Source organism: Podarcis tiliguerta (assembly GCF_965153285.1).
Source record: "Podarcis tiliguerta genome assembly, chromosome: 2".
In the NCBI taxonomy this organism is placed as follows: domain Eukaryota; kingdom Metazoa; phylum Chordata; class Lepidosauria; order Squamata; family Lacertidae; genus Podarcis; species Podarcis tiliguerta.
In genome coordinates this window covers 116,867,067-116,889,035 of record NC_139535.1, presented here as the reverse complement: position 1 = coordinate 116,889,035, position 21,969 = coordinate 116,867,067, and the positions used below count along the sequence as shown (strand labels likewise).

Sequence of the window (21,969 nt, the reverse complement as noted above, 5' to 3'; positions counted from 1 at the left end):
GCTGTACCTGAGCTGCTCCTATTCTGCCAGCATGGGAGAAGCCCAGCGGAAGGACAAGGCTGCTCTTGCTCGTTTGGACTAAAAACTGTACCCCAGTAGCAAAGAGAAAATGCTTACACAATCCCTAATATTGGTCGCTTTGCATGCCTGTACTGGCCATGGCGATGGTTCTGGACACAAAAATCATTATTACTGCTGGCAGCCAGGATTAATTAGGGGGAAGATGATGCCCATATTACTTGGGATGCACTTGCCTTTATTATGTGCTGCTTAATTGTCCTGGCTTGAACTTTCTCACTGAAAATAGTTTTGGAACCTGTGCCCTGGTTGTTGGCTGCCCTGCCTTTTCCAAGTGCCATGGTGCCTCTTTCACTCTCAGGCTTCATACATAATAAATCTTGTGTTCATGCATCCAGAAAGACTACCATCCTTTGCAACGGTAGTGCAGAATTTAGTGCAGACTAGAAGCAATCCTCAGCCTGTATATTTGATCAAATAAACACATCTACTGCCTTAACATCTTTGAATGCAATAGACGGAGAGGCTGGCCCGTGCTGCTGGAGCGTGCTCTCCTGTTATTAGATGTAAATGCTGTCTCTTGCTTTTCCAAGTGCCCACCTCCATGGAACACGAAGAGTGCCCGGGTGGAATGCAGTGAGCCTAAATGAATTAAAACAGAGTGCCTAAATACCCATTGCTGCGGCCTCCTTACTATTCATTGCTGCCAATCTTTATAGCCATTCAGAAAATTAGTATAGCTAGCCTGAGAGCTGGTGTAGTAGCCGAGGATGTGAGCCAAGAAGTTCCTGGATTCAAATCTTGTCCCAGTTGCAGGCTTGCCAGCTGGCCTTAGGCAAGCAGCTAGATAGGCCTACGTCTGCCTTGCTGATCTACTACTATAGAAGGCTAACGCCAAGCTATGCTTAGCAAGGGATTGTGAAGATCATGGAGAAGACGACAGAAGCTGCACAGGACACCTCCAGGTTTACTTCTGAGCAAGCTTCCACAGGAGTGGCGTCATCCCAAGATTGCCTTGAGCTCCATGGCACTTGCAATACAGAGCAGTGTGCCATTCATCTATACGGGTTTATTCCCTGGGGTTTATTCTCAAGTGAGGGCGCACGGGGTTGCACCTGTAACGATTGTGATTGTAAGAGCTCCTCCATCACTCTTCTGGATAAAAGCAGAGCCAGGCGGGCGGGGAGGGGGGCTGCCAATTTACTGGGCGCGGGTCCCAGTAACGGGGGGGGGGGGCGTGTTTCTGAGCAAGGGGGCGCAGCGATAGGATCGGGCTGCGTCGCCACTTCCGAGCTGTGGGGCGGCCGTGAGAGGAGGATGTCGTGAGCTGCTGCTGCTGCCGCTTTCCCCCCCTCCTCCTTCCCGCCGCCCACCTCTCCCGCGCGCGCAGCCGGCCGGGCCTCGCGCTCTCTCCGCAGCCACGTCGCGGTGTTGCTATGGCTATGACCACCATTCCGGCACCAAGCGGGCGCCACGTGACGCGCCCGGCGATGGCTGCTTGGCGGGGAGCGCGGCGCTGAGCGGCGGCAGCAGCAACCCCGCGGCACCTGGGCGCGCCAAAGGCCGCCTCGTCGTCGTCCTCCGCTCGCTCGCCCGCTCCTCCGCCTTCGCCAGCGCAGCCCGGGCCAAGCTTCCGATGGACGGAGTTTCCTCGCCAGCCTCGGATGCTCCGCTATGGTGGGTGCCGCCGCCGCCGCCGCCGCCTCCGGGGGGAGAGGAGGGGGCGGGCGGGCGCGCGCGGAGCCCGCTTGCGAGAGCGCGGCGCTTTTTGCGCGGGGAGCGCGGCGGGCGGGCGGGCGGCGGGTGCGGGGCTGGCGCTGCAGTTGCTGCTGCTGCTTTTTCTCGGTTCAGTTAAAAGAAGGACGAGAATGCGGTGCATTGACCGGGCCTCGTCTGCACATTCGGGCGGCCGTCGAGGCCAGCAGCTGCGGCGGCATCTTCATTGTGCGCTGCTGCCAGCTGGCTTTGCAGCGGGGTGTTGCCTGGGAGGGTTGTTTGGCGGGGAGGGCGGGTGTGCGCGCGTGCGGTTGCGTTGTGTACACACACACAGGCGGGGGGGGGGCACGTTACCAAATGGGTTCCCTCATCTTTGGGGGGGGGGCGCGGAGGGGCTTTTTGTTTGCGGGGCTTTATGTAACGAGGAGCCCGTCGCGCTGCCTGCTCGTCTACCTGTCAGGCGTCTCCGAATCGCGGAGGCGGGCAGGGAAAGCGCTTTCTATTCGCCTCCCTCGGCCGCCCCCCCCACCCACCCAGGCGAGGCGGTCTTGGGCCGAGGCAGAACTGGGTCAAGTGAGGAGGAAACTTGACTGCCCACCTTGTTTCTCATCAGGCGAAGGTGCGGAGATGGACACATTTTGTCATTCCCTGTTGCGCGTCGTGTTTCGGGTCTTTCGCCCTGAGGGTGGCGGGGAAGGGCTCTGGAAAACAGGGCGGGGTGCAGTGGGGTGGGGGGCTCTTTGGAGCTGGGGCGGGGATGGGGATGAAGCTGTATTGATGCGCACTCTGGGCCGGGGACGTGTGGAAGAGGAATGGAGAAATAAAGCCTTATTTTCCCAGGCATTGTCTTTCACCCCAACTCCCCCCGCCCTTCCCCTTTGTTCCGTTTTTATCCCGGTTTCTTCAAGGGAGTGAAGGCTGCTGGGCCTCCTCTTTGATAAACAACCCCGATGAATGGAGGAGGCAGCCTGCTAAGACTGGCAGCTGCACCCAGATTTGAGGGGGGGGGATGGATGGATTGATATAGAAATCTCTCTCACCCCCCACATACCCAGGGGCAGGGAGCCACCCTGAAAGGTGATTTTCTCTCTCACTCCCCAACCCCACCCAATTGCAGTAGCTTTCTTTTCTTCTATTCCCCCCTCCACTCCATGTTTGTTTTCCTTTTTCCTCCATCGCAGTGGCGGTGGGCTGGGGCCTTTTATCCTTATTGTACAGGTGAGGCCTGTTGAAATGTAAAGGCCCTGCTGTGCCCAAGGTCACGTAGGTAGAAGTGTCCAGATGAAATAGGGAGCAGGGCTGCTGTACACTTCATGGCTATGCAAAAAAACAAAACAAAACCCTTTTAACAAGCATGATTTCTCATCAGGACACAGAGGTGGGGAAAGCCATGCATGCTAAAATTCCCCATTCTCAAGTGGCAGAAATATAAATTGAACCCCCCCCCCCTTATAATATTCTTGTAAAGAATCCCGTAAAATGTGGACTAAACAAGGTAACTGTTAAGTGGATTTGTAGCTGGTGGACTGACCGAACCCAAAGAGTATTCATTAATGGTTCCTTGTCACCCTGGGGAAAAGTGACAAGTGGGGTGCCGCAAGGTTGTGTCCTGGGCCCGTTGTTGTTCAACGCCTTTATACATGTCTTGGATGAAGGAATTTAGGGGATGCTCATCAAATCTGCTCATGACACCAAACTGGGAGGGGTAGCTAACACAGAAGACAGAATCAGAATTCAAAATGACTTTAACAGATTGGAGAACTGGGCACAAGCTAACAAAATGAATTTCAGTAGGGACAAATGTCAGGTTCTGCACTTAGGCAGGAAGAACCAGATGCACAAATATAGAATGGGGGGACACCTGGCTTACTAGCAGTACAGGTGGAAAGGTTCTAGGCATCTTGGTGGACCACAAGCTAAGAAAATGAGTCAACAGTGTGATGCAGCAGCAAAGAAAAGCTAATGCTATTTTAGGCGGCATCAACATAGTGTCCAGATCAAGAGAAGTAATAGTACCATTCTATTCTGCCTTGGTCAGGCCACACCTGGAATACTGTTTCCAGTTCTGGAAAGTTAAGAAGGATGTTGACATGTGTCGAGGAGGGCAACCAAGATGATCAAGGATCTGGAAACCAAGCCTTATGAGGAAAGGTTGAAGGAGCTGGGTATGCTTAGCCTGGGGGGAAAGCAGACTGAGGGGAGATATGATAGCCATCCTCAAATATCTCAAGGGCTATCACAAAGAAAATGGAGCAAGCTTGTTTTCTCCTGCTCTGGATGGTAGGACTTGAACCAATGGCTTGAAGTTACAAGATAGGAGATTCTGACTAAACATCAGGAAGAACTTTCTGAAGGTAAGAGCTGTTTGACAGAGGAACGGTCTCCCTTGGCAAGTTGTGGGCTCTCCTTCTTTGAAGGCTTTTAAGCAGAGGTTGGATGGCCATGTGTCCTGGATGCTTTATCTGAGATTCCTGCATTGCAGGGGGTTGGACTAGATGACCCTTGGGTCCTTTCCAACTCTATGATTCTAAGATTGGGTCCTTTGCTACTGGACTGCCCTCACTGGCTGTCCCATATTTGCTGGTACAGAGGATTAAAGGCTACCTGTGGTGTTGCTGTTGACAAAGGGTAAATGCCTTGGCCTCCATACTGATGGTACCAGAAAATAGAGATGGAAAATCACCCCACCCCAACTGTTCCCCTGTGATCTTTCAAGGCATATCCAGTATTCCCAAATCCTGTGGTGGTGTTTTCCCTCTACTAAAGATCCAATAATGACTCAGTGCAGCTGTTAGGATTGAGTTAGTAGTGTTTCCTGTATGGTGCCTGGCCTGTGGTGATGGAAAACTGTGTGTGTGGTTGGTTGGTTGGTTGGTTGTTGTTGTCGTAGTAGAGTTCTCAACTGTTTAGTTGTAGAGTTGAACTCATTATGAGCTGGGTTTGTTCCTTCAAGATCCTTCCAAACCACAAGTGACTGCACAGACCTACTTGATTTTTGTGTGATCTCGATGGGTTTTTGTTTTGTTTCCTCAGCTCTAGTGTATTTGGAAAGGGTGGTGTGGTGACCTATGCAGCAGGAAGAGAGTTGGCTCACCATCTCTTGCCCTCATTCCTTCTTGTTCCCCCCTCCCCAATTTGGTCCAGGCAAAAGCTCCATAAAGACTTCCAGGACAAGGAAGCTTTGCAGCACCTGGGATCTCAGCATTTAGGAACATAGGGAGCTGCCTTATACCAAGTCAGACCATTGGCTGCAGCCACCAGTCTAGCTCAGTATTGTTGACACTGACAGGCAGGATTTCAGGAGAGTCTCCCAAACACGAGAGGTGGAACCTGGAGCCTTTTTCAGGCAAGGCATGTGCTCTACCACTGAGCTATAGCCCTCTCCAATAAAACTTACTAATTACTTCAGATATTTATAGCCTGCTCTTCATGCCTACAAAGGGATCCAAGAGCGAGTTACAACATTACACCCATGAAAACATCCCCCTTACTTAGGTAGAGAGCCCTGCAAGTGAGATTTGTACCTGGTCTACCCCCAGAACTGGAAGGAAATCCAGGTGAGTTGAGCTTGCTACATAGGCAGTTGTTGCAGATTTGTTCAAGCTTTCACAAAATAGGTAGAATGGTGGCTTTTTCTCACGAACCAACCAATGTTCCTGCAAGATTGGCTTTGGAAATGGTGAAGTAAGGCTCTCTTCCAGGCAAAGAAACTTTTGATGAATTGCAGCACCCACCCACACGACGCCACCAAAAGCATTTTCCAGCCATGTCTGAGGTCATCCAAGAGTTGCACTTGAAAGAGCTCCAGTCAGGATGTCAGTAGACCTCTTCCTCTTCCAGGTCTGCGCTGGGTATTCTACATGTTCTTCTTGTTGTTTAGTCGTTTAGTTGCGTCCGACTCTTCATGACCCCCATGGACCAGAGCACGCCACGCCAGGGTATTCTACATAGCTCCCAGCAACTCTGTACAGTGATATGACCCTGCCATCATCTTTGGGGATTGGTTTTCAGCTCTGTGGTGGGAATGGGGATCTCCTAGCAACTCTCAGTACCCTTAACGAACTCAAGGATACTTGGGGGGAAGCCATTAGGGGCATCTTACCCATAGAGGCTACTGGCATGGGGCACCAGGGCACCAAGTTCTGGAGGGTGCCAGGGAAGAGGCAGAGGCTGGACGTGGCATCTCCTAGCATCAGCTCGCCACCCTCGCCTGCCTCCGCCATGCCACACCAAAGCAGCGCTGTGCCCGGAGCCTCCATCTGCCGTGGCCACCATGGCACGAAGCGGCCAGCTGAGCCAGGAGGCGCCATTTCCAGCCTCTGCCTCTTCCCTGCGGGAGGAGCCACCCTCCAGCCACTGCCCGCCTCCAGCCCCACCGGCAGCACCGTCCTTCCTAAAAAACTATTGGAAACCAGGGGTGGGGTGGGGGTGGGCACCAGCGCCGGAACGACACCAGATATGCTTAAGACGGCCCTGGAAGCCATGACTGTTTAAAGTGGTTGTTGTTGTTTAGTCGTTCAGTCGGGTCCGACTCTTCGTGACCCCATGGACCAGAGCACGCCAGGCACGGAGCGATACTGATTTAAATGTGTAGTGCAGATGAGACAATAATAATGCAGTAGAATGGGGCAGTACTGATGTAATTGGGAGAAGGCTCTTAAGTGATTATTTTAATGGTCTGTGGTAGCAGAACAGGCAAGGATACCTTAGAATGAGCATTCAAAACCAGCTTCTGGGTTACAGATAAAAAGGTAAAGGTACCCCTGCCCGTACGGGCCAGTCTTGACAGACTCTAGGGTTGTGCGCCCATCTCACTTAAGAGGCCGGGGGCCAGCGCTGTCCGAAGACACTTCCGGGTCACGTGGCCAGCGTGACATCGCTGCTCTGGCGAGCCAGAGCCGCACACGGAAACGCCGTTTACCTTCCCGCTACTAAGCGGTCCCTATTTATCTACTTGCACCTGAGAGTGCTTTCGAACTGCTAGGTTGGCAGGCGCTGGGACCGAACAGCGGGAGCGCACCCCGCCGCGGGGATTCGAACCGCCGACCTTTCGATCGGCAAGCCCTAGGCGCTGAGGCTTTTACCCACAGCGCCACCCGCATCCCTGGGTTACAGATAGGTCTAATCTAACCACTAGCCCATCTTAAGCTTTGTTCTTTGGGTGTGTAAGGAAGAGCTGTGGCCAGTACATGATGGTAAGGGCAAGTTCTCCACACACACACACACACACACACACACACACTGTGGCACCTTAATTCCTTATTGTAATGCTATTTTTGCATTTGCAGTTTAAAATTGTGTCACTAGCTCATTTAATATCACACAGAAGTCAGAATATATATGTTGTAGTGAAATAAGAATAAAACTATTGCATAAACTCTAAATTTGGACTCGTGCTCTGAAGACAAATTCAGGAGCGAAGAACTTCTGCATCCCAAAAGGCTCAGTGAAACAATCCTTTATTAGGCCGAATTTTACAAATCACTAAAGCTGCAATCTTGTACACACAAGCACCTAACTCTCATTGAACTTCATAAGCACGGTAAGGTTGCAATCCTATAACCCTCTTAGTTGAGGGTGTTACCTCTTTAAACTCTCTGGTAGACAAAGACAGGATTGCGCCTCAAGTGCAGAAGCAGATGCTGATCTGCCCTAATCCTTTCCAGCGCAATCCTATGCATGGCGGAGTTCTGCGTGGTTTACTTCCAGGTAAGTGTACCTAGGATTGCGCCCGAAAGCAAAATGGAAATGCCCGGGTAACGTGAGGCAAAACGGCAATCTTTAAACTCTCTAGGTAGTGAGACGCATTGAACTCTTGGCAGTAAACAGGCGAGACGAAAAGGTTTTTGGGGATATTGAAGGTGAAGGCCTTGTCTCAGTCAGGCTTGAGGAAGCGCTTGCCCAGGCGCGCTTCTGGATGGAGCGCTGCGCTCGGGCGCAAGAAGAGAAGCTCGTCCGCGGCAGCTAAAAATATCGCGCAATTTCCCTCTCGGCGCAGCCGCGACCTAACCCGCCCCCTTCTTTCCCTTTGCAGTTTCTGATTCGCAGCTCGGCTGAACTCCCACATCCGGCTGGTCCTCGCGCTCAGCCTCTCCCATGGGCTCGCCAGGTACGGTGCTGCGATCTCCGGCGCGGGGGAAGGAAACCTCTCTCTCTCTCTCTCTCTCTCTCTCTCTCTCTCTCCCTCTCCCTCTCCCTCTCCCTCTCCCTCTCCCTCTCCCTCTCCCTCCCTCCTGGGCTCTTGGGGTTCTTTTGTGTCCCACGGACGTGAATTCCACATCCTCCCATTAGCTCCAAAGGCCCCTTGACTCTGCCGTCGTCGCCCGCAGGGGTGCATCCTTCTGCCTGAGGCCTCGACGCAGAGGCACCCCTCTTCTTTCTGGGTAACTCTGGAGAAGGGACCAAATCGATTGCCCCTTAGCGTCAGGGCAAAGGTGATGGTGTCCTCTCTTTGGGGTGCTATGAGCCTAATCCTTTGCATGCCAGATTAGGAAGTGTTCTTTTCCACCCAGAGAGAAACCCACCGAACTAACAAAGGAAAGGAGCAGGTAAGTCGCATGTGTGTCCAAGGGGTAAACTGGCAGGAGTGGCGTTCCAGAATCCCTTAGTTAGGACTAATGGAACTTTGACGAAATAGTGAGCAAGTTTTTGAGGCCACTAGAATACTCCACTGGGCAAGGCAGGGGTTGAGGGGGGCGGGGGAACTGGCTTGGTTTTGGAGTAATAATGGTTGCATTGGTCAAAATTTGATTTTTGGTTGTATAGTCTTGGGGTGTATAGTACATGGGTATGAAGATTGCCTGAATATCAAAATTTAACACTATACCACTGCTGCGTGGTTCTGAGAACATTTGTGTGTGTGCAAGAGAGAGACAGACAAGGCAACAGGCAGACTTGCTATTTTCCCCTCTAAACTTTGGGAAGGTAACTGCACATCTCCCATGTGGCACACACCCACCCACCCCCGCTTTTAGAGGGCAATGTGCTCTTCTTCATATCTCAGACCTTCCTGCAAGAGTTGGCAACCTGTAGCCCTCCAGATGCCATTGGACTCCCACCAGCCCCAGCCATGGTCAATGGTCAGGGTTGATGGGAAATGGAGACCAGCAACATCTGGAGGGCCACGACATTGGCCCATCTCTACCCTCTATGCCAAAGAGGTGTATCTTTAGTCTAGTTGGATGAAGGTGGCTGATTATGCTAACACAGCCTTTGCCAGCCTTGTGCCCTGCAGATGTTTTGGACTGTAACTTCCACCAACTGCTGCTAGATGTGCTGGTGGAAGTTGTAGTCCATAACATCTGCAGGGCACAAGGCTTGCAAAGTCTGCTTGAACAGGTTAATTTATTGTGAGTGTGTATTTGTCTGGGAACAAGCGTTGAGTTCTGCTGTTGGTTCCGGGGTTTCAGTCTGCCTATGAACTGTTTTTAATGCCCAGTTTTGAGAGTGTGGGGTGGTGATGGCGATTTATAAAAATGTTTGCTTGGAGGTATTAAAATGAAAACTCCAAAGTGCAGAAAAAAAAATGGGGCAGTGGAGCAGAACGTATAACTATTGATTCATTTTAAATGTAAAGCCCAGATGCAGTGACCACCTGGATAGGGGCCACTGTGTAGAAAGAAGACCGCTGCAAATCATAGACGCTGGTCATAATGTTTCACACTTGTCACAATTCTGTTGCAGTTTCACCAGAGTTGTGTTAAATCCTTGCTTTCATGGCTGCCTTGCCAGCTGGTTATTACTCTCCATGTATTTTACATGGCATTCTTAACTGTATGTTATTCTGAGAATTTCTATGCCGCTCTTCAGAAAAGCAGGGGGGGGGACGCCATCAACCTCGGGGTGGCATACACTAAAATCACAGGGTCCTTTATCCCATTCTTCCTGAAAACAGCTATCTGTAATTGAGCATTTATTCACTTAAAAAAAAAAAAAAGATGGGGAAATGGACGAGGGTAATCCTAATTCAGGGGTCAGTAAACTTTTTCAGCAGGGGGCCGGTCCACTGTCCCTCAGACCTTGTGGGGGGTCGGACTATATTTTTTTTTGGGGGGGGATGAATGAATTCCTATGCCCCACAAATAGCCCAGAGATGCATTTTAAATAAAAGGACACACTCTACTCATGTAGAAACACACTGATTCCCGGACCGTCCCTGGACCGGATTGAGAAAGCGATTGGGCTGGATCCGGCCCCTGGGCTTTAGTTTGCCTATCCATGTCCTAATTGAACATAGCCTTAACAAGGCTAGGATTGGACTCAATCTGAAAGGGAAGGGAATTCTCAGTGGTACAGTTAAGTCATTTCAGACTCTGGGCTTGTAGCCCTCACTCTGGGTTAAATGATCTGGAGGAGAGGGGATGGTAAGGTGTGTAACTTACATTTTAAAGTGAATTCAGTAAGCAAGCCCTGCTGCATTGGGGTGTGGCCTGCCTACCTGTTCTCCTGAGTGGAGCCCTGGTCTTCTGCCCAATGGCCCTGCCTTGAGGGCACCACTTGCCACCGCCAAGACACACCCAGTGAACTCGTGTCCGATTCTGGAGATTGTTAGCCTCCCAGGCACCAAAATTCCATTGTAACCCCATGAGGCCCAAGAAGAGTAGGGGATACCTAGGGCAACTGGCAGTGGAGGCAGATTTAGCAAGGGCATCTGGGAAGCCACTTCTCTGCTATTTGGCTTTGACTGGCTCCACCATGCATGGCTTCTGTGCTTGGAATAGAAGTCCTGGGCCAAGGGACTACATAAGATGAGCCTGCCTAGATCAGATGGATGTGGTCTAGCATTCGGCTCTCACAGTAGCCAGCCAAATACATATGGGAGGCCTGCAAGCAGGATAGCACACTTTCCACACATCATTTCAGGGGCAGCAGTTTTATTTTGCTTCTTATATTCTGGGAAATAACAAATTCAACGTCCTCTGGCCACTTCCCTCTTTCCTCCAGCACGCATAGTAGGTATTTGATGGCTGCCTAATTTTAGTTACCGGTAAGTTTTGTCTATTATTCAGGGTCATTCTCTTTCATACTTGTGGCTGTTATTTATTAATTTGTGGATCACCTTCCACGTGCATTTCTCAAGGCACCACAGCACAAAAAGAACAGAGTGTAGGTTTCGAAACCTCACAGAATGAACATTTAAGCAGAGGCCTTTTTATTTGGCTTGTTGAAACAAAAATAGTTTCAATTTTTCCCAGAAAGTACAGCTAGTGGGCACCTGTTGTGTCTTGACAGGAAAACTTTCCCACAGAACAGAGGCAGCCACACTAGTAGTATCTCTTCTGAGTTCCATTGGAGCAGGCTTCTGATATCTGATGTGGGAGCTTGAAGGGAAAACTCCCCTGTGGAACTCAGTGACTTACTGGGCATGTAAGAGATAAGGCAGTCTCTCGTGTAACCGGGTCGATCTGGATGAAACAATAAAGCTGCCTCTGTCTTATCACATACTAAGGGCAGTTATGTCTAACTGCCCTGTGAGAATTGTGCTGGAGAAATCAGTGAAAGACATCAAAACAACAATTAAAAACAACAAATTATGCTGACATTATAGAAAGTTAGGGAACAACTCCACAATGTCAAACATTTAAAAAGCAGCATTTTATGCACTTGAAAAAGCAAACTTTTGGCAGGTGTTCTTTCAGTGGTAATTTATATATATATAAAAATAATACAACGATAACCCCATTTCCAGATGTTTCAAAAACAGTTTATAAGAGAACAAGCTGAACTTTTTGAGGATGTCTTTTGAATAAATATGCTTGGGGTTGTAATATACTTTGGCTATTAAGAGCTGGGTATATTCCACCTCCTCTGTCCTGTTAGGCTGTCTCTCTGGATTCCTCTCCAAGATGATGTCTCTCAAAAGGCTTTGGAATCTTTTTTACTAATCTTTTATTCCTCATGGATTGCTGGTGGGTTCTAATTACCCAGTAATGCTCTGCTTAAGCTTGCCAAATGCCCCTTAAAGGAGTAGATAGTACAGATTTATTTTGAAAGGCTTGTTGGCCATTTCAGAACAAGATCATAATGGATGTCCTTTATTTCAAAACCCTGCAGTCTTTATAGTTTAATAGTTGAATGCATGGGACAATGTCCACTTGCACAGTGGGGTACTCTCCCCCCTCCCCTACCTCTGCACACCAAAATGTGCTCTGGAGGGTTGGGGGAACCCCTAGAACAGGTTTTGGCAGCGCACTTGGGAAGGAGAGGGGGGGGGCAGAGTCCTGTTGCAGAAGTGGCTCTCGTTCCATGCATGCATACCCCACTCAGCCCAACATTGAATTCTACCCCTTGCCCTAAAGTCAGGAGGAAAGCCATGCCTTATTGTGCAGCTGATGCTTTAAACATTTGACTGCTTCCCACACTAATTGACTAGAAGGAAGTTGCACTGTGGGAACGGCTGGTCACTTGCCACAAAGTGGAAGTGCTCTGTGCATGACTCGGTATCCAGGGAAGACCCACAGCTTTGCATGGGGAAGGCATCCTATTCAATCCCTCCTGGCATTTCCACTTAAAATATAACCTGGGAGCAGACAGGCCTCTGCTTAAGACCCTGTAGAGCTGTTTGTCAGCCTGGCGGTGCAAGGCCAGATGGCAGAGAGTGTGACCTTGTGAAAGGCGGCTCCCTGTGTTTGTTATGTCTCTTACCCTGCAACTTCATGGACTCAGAGAAATCGGGGGGGGGGGGGTGATAGGAAGAACAGCAACACTGTGCAGCAGTAGGCTGCTCTTGAAACAAACAAAATCCAGGCAATCCACTATAGCTGTAACCGCTTAAATCAGGGCTGGGGAGCCTGCAGGCCTCAGACATTACCGGACTTACAAATCCCATCATCACTGGCCATGCTGGCTAGGAATGATGCAAACTGAAGCCCAACAAGAACGTGTGTAGGTTGCCCCCACCCCCCGGAGGCTAAGCCTTCTGTCAGGGCAGAACTGCACATGAGGCACGCATCCATCCCTTTCCTCTCCCCACCCGCTTCATAATAGTAAAACGAGCTGTTAAAATCCTGGGTTCCCCCAACCTAGTTAGATTTCTGATTATTCAAACATTCTGGGAGTGCTTGACACAGGGTTGTATTAAGATGGGATTAGGTAGTACGGATGTGTTGAATCAGAACAAAGACGAAGGGATTTTGAATATCTGGGGGTCTGCTAATGGGTTTCTAGTATATGTCATGCTCAGCAAAACCAAAAAAACTTTTATCAGAGCAGACCAATAACAGCCTTCAAGTCCTGACCAGCTTTGTTCCGATGATGAGAAGGGCTGAATGTGAGTGTCTGGTTGTCTTTAATCCTGCCTGGAGCCACTTTCTGCAGCTCTGATGACTCTCTTCTTCCTTCTCTCTCTCTCTCTCCAGTATCGTTTGTTTTATCCAGGATGGCCGCTTGCGGAGGCACCACCAAGAATAGGCTCACGGTAAATAAACACGTCTGGGACTTCTTGACCAAGGAAAGCCCAGCCAAGCTGGTGAAGCTGAAGGAGGAGAACAAGGTCGGCATCTTGATTGATGGCGAGACCTCTGAGATCTACGTGCTGCAGATCACCCTGCCTGCCCACGGGCCGAGCAACGGCCTCTACCTGGCCCGCAAAGCCCTCAAGGCCCTGCTCAAGGAGACGGAGAAGGAGCTGAAGAAGGCCCAGCGCCAGAGCGAGCTGATGGGCTGCATGGCCTTAATGGAGAAGAGCCGAGAGCACGGCGCTGTGGAGCTTCACCGCCGAGGGGCTGCGTTGATATCCAGAGGGCAGCAGACCTCCGGGTCCAGAGTGGTCAGCGGCAGCGGAGGTGTGGCCAGCTGCTCGCGGGGAGGGGAGGAGGAACAGGACAGCCAGTGCCCCATCTGTTTGGGGGAGATCCAGAACATTAAGACTCTGGAGAAGTGCAAGCACTCCTTCTGCGAGGACTGCATCACTCGGGCCTTGCAAGTCAAGAAGGCCTGCCCTATGTGTGGGCGTTTCTATGGGCAGCTGGTGGGCAACCAGCCGGAGAACGGGCGCATGCTGGTCTCCAAGGACTCAAGCCTGCTCCTCCCTGGCTATGAGAAATATGGCACCATCATCATCCAGTATGTCTTCCCACCTGGCATACAAGGAGTAAGTAGGGTCTCTATCTGTATTCATGGCTGTGGTTGTGAGGGCCAGGGAAGTGTTGTCAGGGGGCGCATTCACTGCACTGAGACACATTGTGGCACATGCGGTGGAGGAGAGGGCACCTAGTGTCAGGGCAAGGGGCATGTTTTGTTTCCCCCACAGCGGTACCCCCACATACACTGTGTGTGTGTGTGTGTATATATATATATATATATATCCTCATAAGTGAGTCAACTATTTGCTTTTGTGGGTCATGCTAAAAGCGGTTTCTGAGAAGCACCATTGGGATGGGAATCTAAACCTGTTCCTGGTTGCCCCCTTGTTACTTGGAGGAAGGCAGTTTTGCCCCCCCCCCCCCCCGCAATACTGTTTGCAGCCTCACTTTGCTCTATAGAGCTTGATGGCAATTGGCTCTGCTTCTGTCTGTTCTGCCCCCCATCCCACACACTTCATATTTCTTGACTGCAATCCTGGGCACAGTCACATGGGAATGAGACCTGCTAAATTCTGTGTAAACTTGCATAGGATTAGTCACCTATTATCATTGTCTGAGTGGGAGAGCAAGGCCAAACTCACTGGCTCTCTCGTCCGGTGTTGTGTTGGCTGCCAGCCCAGCCTCCCTGCTGTCCTCGTGTCGTGTCTAAAGTGGGGAGCCTGCTGCAGTCGCGTAGGCACAATTTAAGCCCCTGATTGCTCAGACTCCTAAATCCCACAAGGGCATACAGAGCAGGCTTTCTGCTTCTGATTTCCCTAACCAATGCGTGGATTGTGACAGGGGTGTCATCCGCAGTCTACATTTAAAGCAGTGTCATGCCACTTTCAACAGCCATGGCTTCCTGCAAAGACTTCTGGGAGCTGTTGTTTGTTAAGGGTGCTGAGACCAATATTCCCCTCAGGGAGCTAAAATCTCCAGAGTTCCCTCTTCAAGTGTTTGTTAAGCCACTCTGGAAATTGTAGCTCAGTGAGGGGGATAGGGGTCGCCTAACAAACTACAGTTCCCAGGAGACTTTAGGGGAACCCATAACTGTTTAAAGTGACACGATTCTGCTTTATTTGTATAGTTCAAGTGGGGCCAGAGTGGGAACCGCCAGCAAGCACAGCCTTGTGTTCCTCTTCACACTGGGGATAATTGTAGGTGCTACTAACATGCAAAATGGGCTATAGTGACAGGATTCCCTCTTCCTGATGACTCTTAGTTCTGTGGGAGCTGGAGTGATAGGAAAATTCAGGGTGTAGAGACAACATGAGGATTTGAGAGGAGCCTTGAAGCTGGACATTGGAAGGGGATGGGAAAAGAAAAACCTTTGAGTGGGTTGCATGTAGATTGAAGGTGAATGGTGTCTTCTCCTTCCTGGAGGGGAGCTGAGAACATGGGGTACAGCTGTGTTTCTCAAGCAGGGGCCATATGGCCCCCTGGGGGCCCCAGGATATTACAAGGGGGCCCCAGGTGAAAATATTGTAAAGGGAGGGCCATTGCACAAGACTAGGGGGCTACAGAGGGAAGTGAAGAAAAAAGAGAAGTGACTGAGAAAAGAAAACAGAAAAGAGAAAAGAAAGCAGAGAAGTAGAGTGAACAGAGACGTGACCGTGCCTCCCAGCAGATGGACTGCCAAAGTTAAGTGCATGTGGCGATCCAGCCAGCCAAAGTAACTTTCAGTCAAGAAAAACACCATTTCGGGATAAAGAGTACAATATCTAAAAAGTTTCCAAAGCTTTGGGATAAAGCAAAATGGTTTTTATTTTTTATTTTTAAAAAAATTTAACCACGCAAATATTTTATTATTAAAATAATTCAACATTAATACATACATATTATGGATATACAAACATACATTTCATACAATCCTTAAAAATATTCATACATACCCACACTCAATCCCACAGATAATTCCTTTTCCAAAATGGTTTTTCATGGCATTTCCTACTTTGTATTTGGTAGAATCAGGTGTGTGGAATTTCATGAGTGTGCCTGAGGACATGTCTTTATTGAGCTTTCACAGTGTCTTCTCTTCAGGTTCCCAGCATGCAAATGGAAGCTCTGTTGTTAGCAGCTGTTGTGTTTGCTACTGGAATAAAAATGCTTGTTGCAGTCAGTGGAGGATAATATAATAAAGTCCCAGAGTTGGTCAGGTGATTTTGGACCATGGACTTAATGGTCACACCATCCACAGAGTGGAGCCTCTTTTAGATGGTAGGGTGTGTTTGAGTGTGACTGCTGCATTGGTGGGCCTTCCTGCTGGCTCTGCTAAGTGGATCCCTGCCCTGCTGGCACCAATATAAAGTCATTTTTAATGGTATATGTTCAAGGTATAGTTTCTCCCCCTGCATTATTTCTGTCGATCCCAGTGAACTCTCTTGATGGTATCTAGAATGCAAATGTGTATTCATTGAACTTAGGAAAATGTGCCAAATAGTGTTTTTCTATTGCCACCCAATTTAATTGTTGTTCATTGAATTTGTATTCCACCCTTCCTCAAAGGGACTTATATCCGCACAACAGCCCTGTGAGGTAGGAGTGAGCCTGAGAGATGGTGACTGGTAATGAGACTCCTCTCAGTGGGCTGCGTGGCTAAGGGGAGGAGTCGGAGACCAAAGCTGGAGGTTCAGTCTGCCACATCCTCCTCACTCTCATTCTGTGTGACTGTTCAGCTGCCCTGATCTTAATTACTGTATTTTTCGCCCTATAGGGCGCACCTAGTTTTTTTTTGGGGGGGGGTATTTTCTCCCCCCCCCCAGGCGCGGGGCTGGGACAGGGGAAGCCTGACCTTCCCCCGACCCCAGCCCCCAGAACAGGCTGCTATCCGCAAGCCTTAGGAGCCCGGCAGGAACTCCCAACGGTCTCCCCAGGCTTGCGGATATCTGCCCGAAGCCCGGGCACGCTCTGCTGCGCGCCACAGGCTTCGGGAAGCAGGCTGCTGTCCGCAAGCTTTGGGAGCCCGGCAGGAAGTCGCGCAGCTCTCCCATGGCTTGCGGATAGCTTCCTGAAGCCTGGAGAGCAAGAGGGGTCGGTGCGCACCGACCCCTCTCGCTTTCCAGGCTTCAGCAAAAGCCTGCATTCGCCCCATAGGATGCACACATATTTCCCCTTCATTTTTGGAGGGGGGAAAGTGCGTCCTATAGGGCGAAATATACGGTACATGCACCTGGTCCCATGCGCATCCCGATGCATTCATGGAGTGCTGCATTGTAGCAGAGAATGAAATCCTGCTTTGAAAGTGATAAATAGCCCATGTTTTGGTCTGCCGTTTTGCTCCCCAAAAAATCTGGTAGAAGATTTAAAATGGTAGCTGAGGTGTGTCATTTTCCCTCCTGCTGCTGCCTTCAGGAATCCCAAAAATCTTAGATTTCTGCAGAGGACCAAGAGGCCTCAGTGGAAGCAGGGTGATCTAAACCTAAGCAGGCATTTGTCCCTGGCTTCCCAGCCCTTCCAGTTCACCAACCTTCTTAGGTTAACAATGGATTCTCCTTGCCATGCCTGGCTCACCTTTTGCAGGTGGAGCATCCCAACCCTGGCGTCCGCTACCCAGGCACCACTCGTGTGGCCTACCTGCCCGACTGCCCCGAAGGCAACAAGGTGCTGGCGCTGTTCCGCAAGGCCTTTGACCAACGCCTCACTTTCACCATCGGCACCTCCATGACCACAGGCCGAGCCAACGTCATCACCTGGAACGACATCCATCACAAAACCAACTGCACCGGTGGACCGCAGCTGTAAGGACCTGTCATGGAGTAGTGGGGTGGGGGAGAGGGAGGGGGGATAAGTTGGGTGGCATTGAAGGTTGGGTCACCAAGGGTAGGTGAGTACTTTAGAGGCTGCTTGGGAAAGGGTTCGGGTTCTCAGCAAGCTACTCCAAGAACCAGAACCGTGGGGTTTAAGAGACATTACAGAGTCCTCAGGAAGCTGGCAGCAATAAGCAAGAGCTTTCTCTGGCTCCATTAACATTCATCTTCTGTCACATGACCACTCTGGGACCCTTTTGCTCAAGGTCCAGGTGCGTAGTTGGTTTTCCTGAACCCCAGAGAAAGAAGGATGGAAGGTTCCCTGGGGGCTGAGTTTATGCCCCTGATATGCTAGTTTTCTCTGGGCAGTGAGTCCTCCCCACCCCCTCCCCACAGTTCCCCATGCTCAGTCAGAAGTGGAAAATCTGGAAAATCACTGACCTAAGTGGTAAAACTCAGCTAAATTGCCAGGGCCTTGAAATAAGTTTATGACATTTGATCTCCGTTTCCCACCAGGTTTGGCTACCCTGATCCTACATACCTTGCTCGGGTGCAAGAGGAACTGCGGGCCAAGGGCATCACCAATGACTGATCTTGCTCCCGGCCACTGTGTCTCCAGGAATGGTGTGTTGTTTCTGCCTGGTCCAGCAATCGTGGAGAAAGCGTCCTCATCTCTCAGAGCAAAGCATCTCACAGTGTGATCTTGACCCAGGATGCAAAGTGCTGGGCATTCTGAGATGACATTTTGAATGGAATTTCTTGCCGGAAGGAGTTGGGAACAGAGGCATGGGAAAGAAGGCTGTGCTAGAGACCTGCATTTGAATTGGCTGGGTTAGAAAGTTCAAGTCAATCTGCACATTACACAGAATGAGTGAGTTGGTAGAGTCCTGGACTGTACCACTTCGAAATGTTTGCAGGGAGGGGTTTTGTTTTTATTTGATGACAATATGTTGTGTGGGTTTAAATAACATTAATAATAACAAACTCCATATCCAGGCATGTAATAAACAAGCATGTCAGGAAGAGAGCTACAGCAAAATCTTTCCCCCTGATGTGCTAGACTGCTGCATTTATTTGTTTAGAAGAATTTATACTGCTCAATCAAAACTCTCCTAAGTAGTGTACACAAACAGTGTGAAATAATTATCAGTGGTATACAGATAAAATTAGCATAAATTTAAAAACAAATACAACTAAATTATATGTTGGCGTAGGCTTGCTGCTTTTAAAAGGTGTTTAAAACAGTGTAATGACGGTACTTGCCTAATGTTAATACAAGCAGGTTTGTTGGTTGTCTTACATGGGAGAGCATTCAGAAATAAGATCTCCACTGGCACCTGCAACCTGTAGTAACACAGTCCAGAATTCTACCACTGCATCTTGCATCATAGTGATTTCATTCCTTGGACCAAAATAGATGTGATGAAGGGCCCATAATGTTTTAGGTTTGCTCCTGTGTTTGGACCATTCACATTTCAAGAGGGGGTTGTTTGTTTGTTTGTTTGTTTACTTACTTCAAAGAGAGCATGCTGATGAGAAGAGCCAAGCCTTTCCTGCCTCATGCTTCAGGCATTTTTTACTTCAGCCAGGGTTGATTCTGGTAATAACAGCCAGGCTGGAAGAAGAACTTCAGGGAGCTTAGCCACAGATCACAGTAGGGTTCTGCCATGGGTGGAGCAACTACCCCCCATCAAGTAAATAAATAAAAATACTTAACTAGCTGACCAATCGCGCCACAGGTAGCTCAGTTCTGCCCTCCCCCCCCCAACATAAATCCTGGCTACACGCATAGGTTCTGCTCTGCACACCATCTGTGTGTCCCTGTTGATGTTAAAATTAGACCTCTGCAGCCCTGTTTCTATTATGTTGGCCTTGAGTAGGTTTGGGAGGAAAACTGCTGGTGTGAGGAAGGCGCACCCATGAAAATTAGAGTGAAATGAGAGCAGTATAGCGAGAGAAAGCAAGTGAAGGAGCACAGTGTGTATATCTTTTTGAGAAAAATTGGTGGTTTACCCAGATGTTGGATTTTAAATCCAGATCTCCCACCTGTGAGGACATTGTTATATCCACTAGATCACACTGGATCTCATGTTCCTACTATGGGCAAGGGGTAGGGTTCTGTTCTTCCCATGAGGATGCCAAAATAAGGCCAAAATCCTCTCTGCACCTTCATTCCACTCCCTCTGTGCCCTCTAGCTCGCTCGCAGAATTTTTAACACTTTTGGGACTGCCTATTAGAATAAAATTAAACAAAATGCACTTGTAGAATTTGTATCATTTGGGCGCAGAATGTATAGTCCCTGGGGTCTGGCTTGGAGTGAGTGGGAAGCAGAATTAGCATGGATTTGTTTTGGGTAACTGATCAACGCTGGAGAAAGAGGCCTATGTGCTGGGACCTTTCGTACGCAGCCTCTTGTTCCTTTCAAACCCCTCGCTAGTCAGTGAGCGGCTCTGGCATCTTGGCACCCCACCCACCCATCATTCCTTGTGCTGCTATCTCCAGGATCGGCATCAACCCCAATTTGGTGGAACTTTCTGGAAACATTGGGACTGTCCTTTCAACGTAGAAAGCAGCGGCTCCTCGACTCTGGGCACAGGCGACATGCCCACCGGCCCTGTGAAGAGGATGGGTGGCAACGTTCGTGGACCATGCCTTGTGTGTATATATATACATATATACCTTCTGTGCTGGCATATCAGCTGTTGTGTAATTATTCCAACCAAGTCCTGTTTGGGACAAATCGTGTCGTTTGGGACTTGGCCAGGCCTGCTGACCCTTGTTGGCCGGCCTGTACGCTCTGGACTTTGGCGCCTACCTGTTGTTGAGTGTTTGCGGGAGGGTGGGGGACATCTCTTGGCTAAAGGTGAGCCTGTCGCCTCTGGCATAGACAAATTCCAAGACTGTCTCCTACGGGTGAGAGCTCCTCTCAGATGCGCAGTTTGGACAGTGGGGCTTTCTTTGCTGTTTTAAAGAGTTACCTGAAAATACGACACTTGTTCTCTTGATCTTTTCTGAAATTATGTGTTGCAGTTGTGCTTGTGTTTATTATTATTTTGATAAGGGGGTGGCATTTTTCCCCTTCAGCCTCGCTAATAAGTCTGCAAGGACCCACAGTGCTTCTTGCCCTGCCTACCAAAACAAACAAGATGAATTTTAACAGGGAGAAATGTAAAGTATTGCACTTGGGCAAAAAAAATGAGAGGCACAAATACAAGATGGGTGACACCTGGCTTGAGAGCAGTACATGTGAAAAGGATCTAGGATTCTTGGTTGACCACATACTTGACATGAGCCAACAGTGTGACGCGGCAGCTAAAAAAGCCAATGCAATTCTGGGCTGCATCAATAGGAGTATAGCATCTAGATCAAGGGAAGTAATAGTGCCACTGTATTCTGCTCTGGTCAGACCTCACCTGGAGTACTGTGTCCAGTTCTGGGCACCACAGTTCAAGAAGGACACTGACAAACGAACGTGTCCAGAGGAGGGCAACCAAAATGGTCAAAGGCCTGGAAACGATGCCTTATGAGGAACGGCTAAGGGAGCTGGGCATGTTTAGCCTGGAGAAGAGGAGGTTAAGGGGTGATATGATAGCCATGTTCAAATATATAAAAGGATGTCACATAGAGGACGGAGAAAGGTTGTTTTCTGCTGCTCCAGAGAAGCGGACACGGAGCAATGGATCCAAACTACAAGAAAGAAGATTCCACCTAAACATTAGGAAGAACTTCCTGACAGTAAGAGCTGTTTGACAGTGGAATTTGCTGCCAAGGAGTGTGGTGGAGTCTCCTTCTTTGGAGGTCTTTAAGCAGAGGCTTGACAACCATATGTCAGGAGTGCTCTGATGGTGTTTCCTGCTTGGCAGGGGGTTGGACTCGATGGCCCTTGTGGTCTCTTCCAACTCTATGATTCTATGATTCTACCTACACTTCCTTATTATTTAATTCCTGCCCTTCACCATGGTGACTTGCATTTTCAAACAATGTAATGTACAGTCTGATAGACATAACAGAAACAGGGAGGGGAGATGGGGAAGGGCAGTTCCGGGTATCAATTCTTGAATAACATCGCATTGATAGAACAAGCACAGGGGGAGGCAGTTCTGGGAGGGGAGGGACCCAAACTACAGTCCTAAGTAAGCTAAGGGCCTTGCCTGTTGCCTCCCATATCTGATATAGCAGCAGCTTTTAAGCAAGAACTGGTTCTTTCTCAGTTTTCAAAACGTTCCTTGCTTGTTCAGCTGGAGACGATTCTTACTATTGGTGACCAAGTGAGTGGCTGTATACAAGCCAGCTTTTACATTTATTTCCAAAATAAGATCTCAACCACAGAATTGATGAAGGGGGGGATGTTGCAAGGAAATTTAATTTTTCAATATTGTTTTAAAAAACATTTCAAAATCAGGTATTTCTCACCTAAAATTTTCTT

The 21,969-nt window shown here is 49.3% G+C and overlaps 2 protein-coding genes across 4 annotated transcripts in view; one reads left to right on the top strand and one right to left on the bottom strand.

Annotated features, from left to right (window-relative positions):
- The window catches only part of LOC310671915 (rho guanine nucleotide exchange factor 11-like), a 79,007-nt gene that overhangs the window by 46,988 nt on the left and 10,050 nt on the right, over positions 1-21,969 (bottom strand). The window lies entirely within an intron of this gene.
- Positions 1,269-20,530, top strand: DTX3 (deltex E3 ubiquitin ligase 3). 3 transcript variants are annotated; one of them, XM_083428314.1, is made up of 5 exons: positions 1,269-1,695; positions 7,769-7,843; positions 13,092-13,825; positions 17,316-17,533; positions 18,059-20,530. In XM_083428314.1, the coding sequence occupies exons 2-5, from the start codon at positions 7,831-7,833 to the stop codon at positions 18,132-18,134; spliced, it is 1,041 nt and encodes a 346-aa protein (XP_083284440.1). In that variant the 5' UTR covers positions 1,269-1,695; positions 7,769-7,830; the 3' UTR covers positions 18,135-20,530. The 3 variants fall into 3 exon arrangements, with proteins under 3 accessions (XP_083284440.1, XP_083284441.1, XP_083284442.1); XM_083428315.1 differs by lacking the exon at positions 1,269-1,695 and adding an exon at positions 2,331-2,353; XM_083428316.1 differs by lacking the exon at positions 1,269-1,695 and having other exon boundaries at positions 7,842-8,282.

Coding starts and splice junctions, on each gene's coding strand:
- DTX3 (XM_083428314.1), top strand. Junction 13,826..17,315: donor TCCCACCTGGCATACAAGGA/GTAAGTAGGGTC, acceptor CACCTTTTGCAG/GTGGAGCATCCCAACCCTGG. Junction 17,534..18,058: donor TGCACCGGTGGACCGCAGCT/GTAAGGACCTGT, acceptor GTTTCCCACCAG/GTTTGGCTACCCTGATCCTA.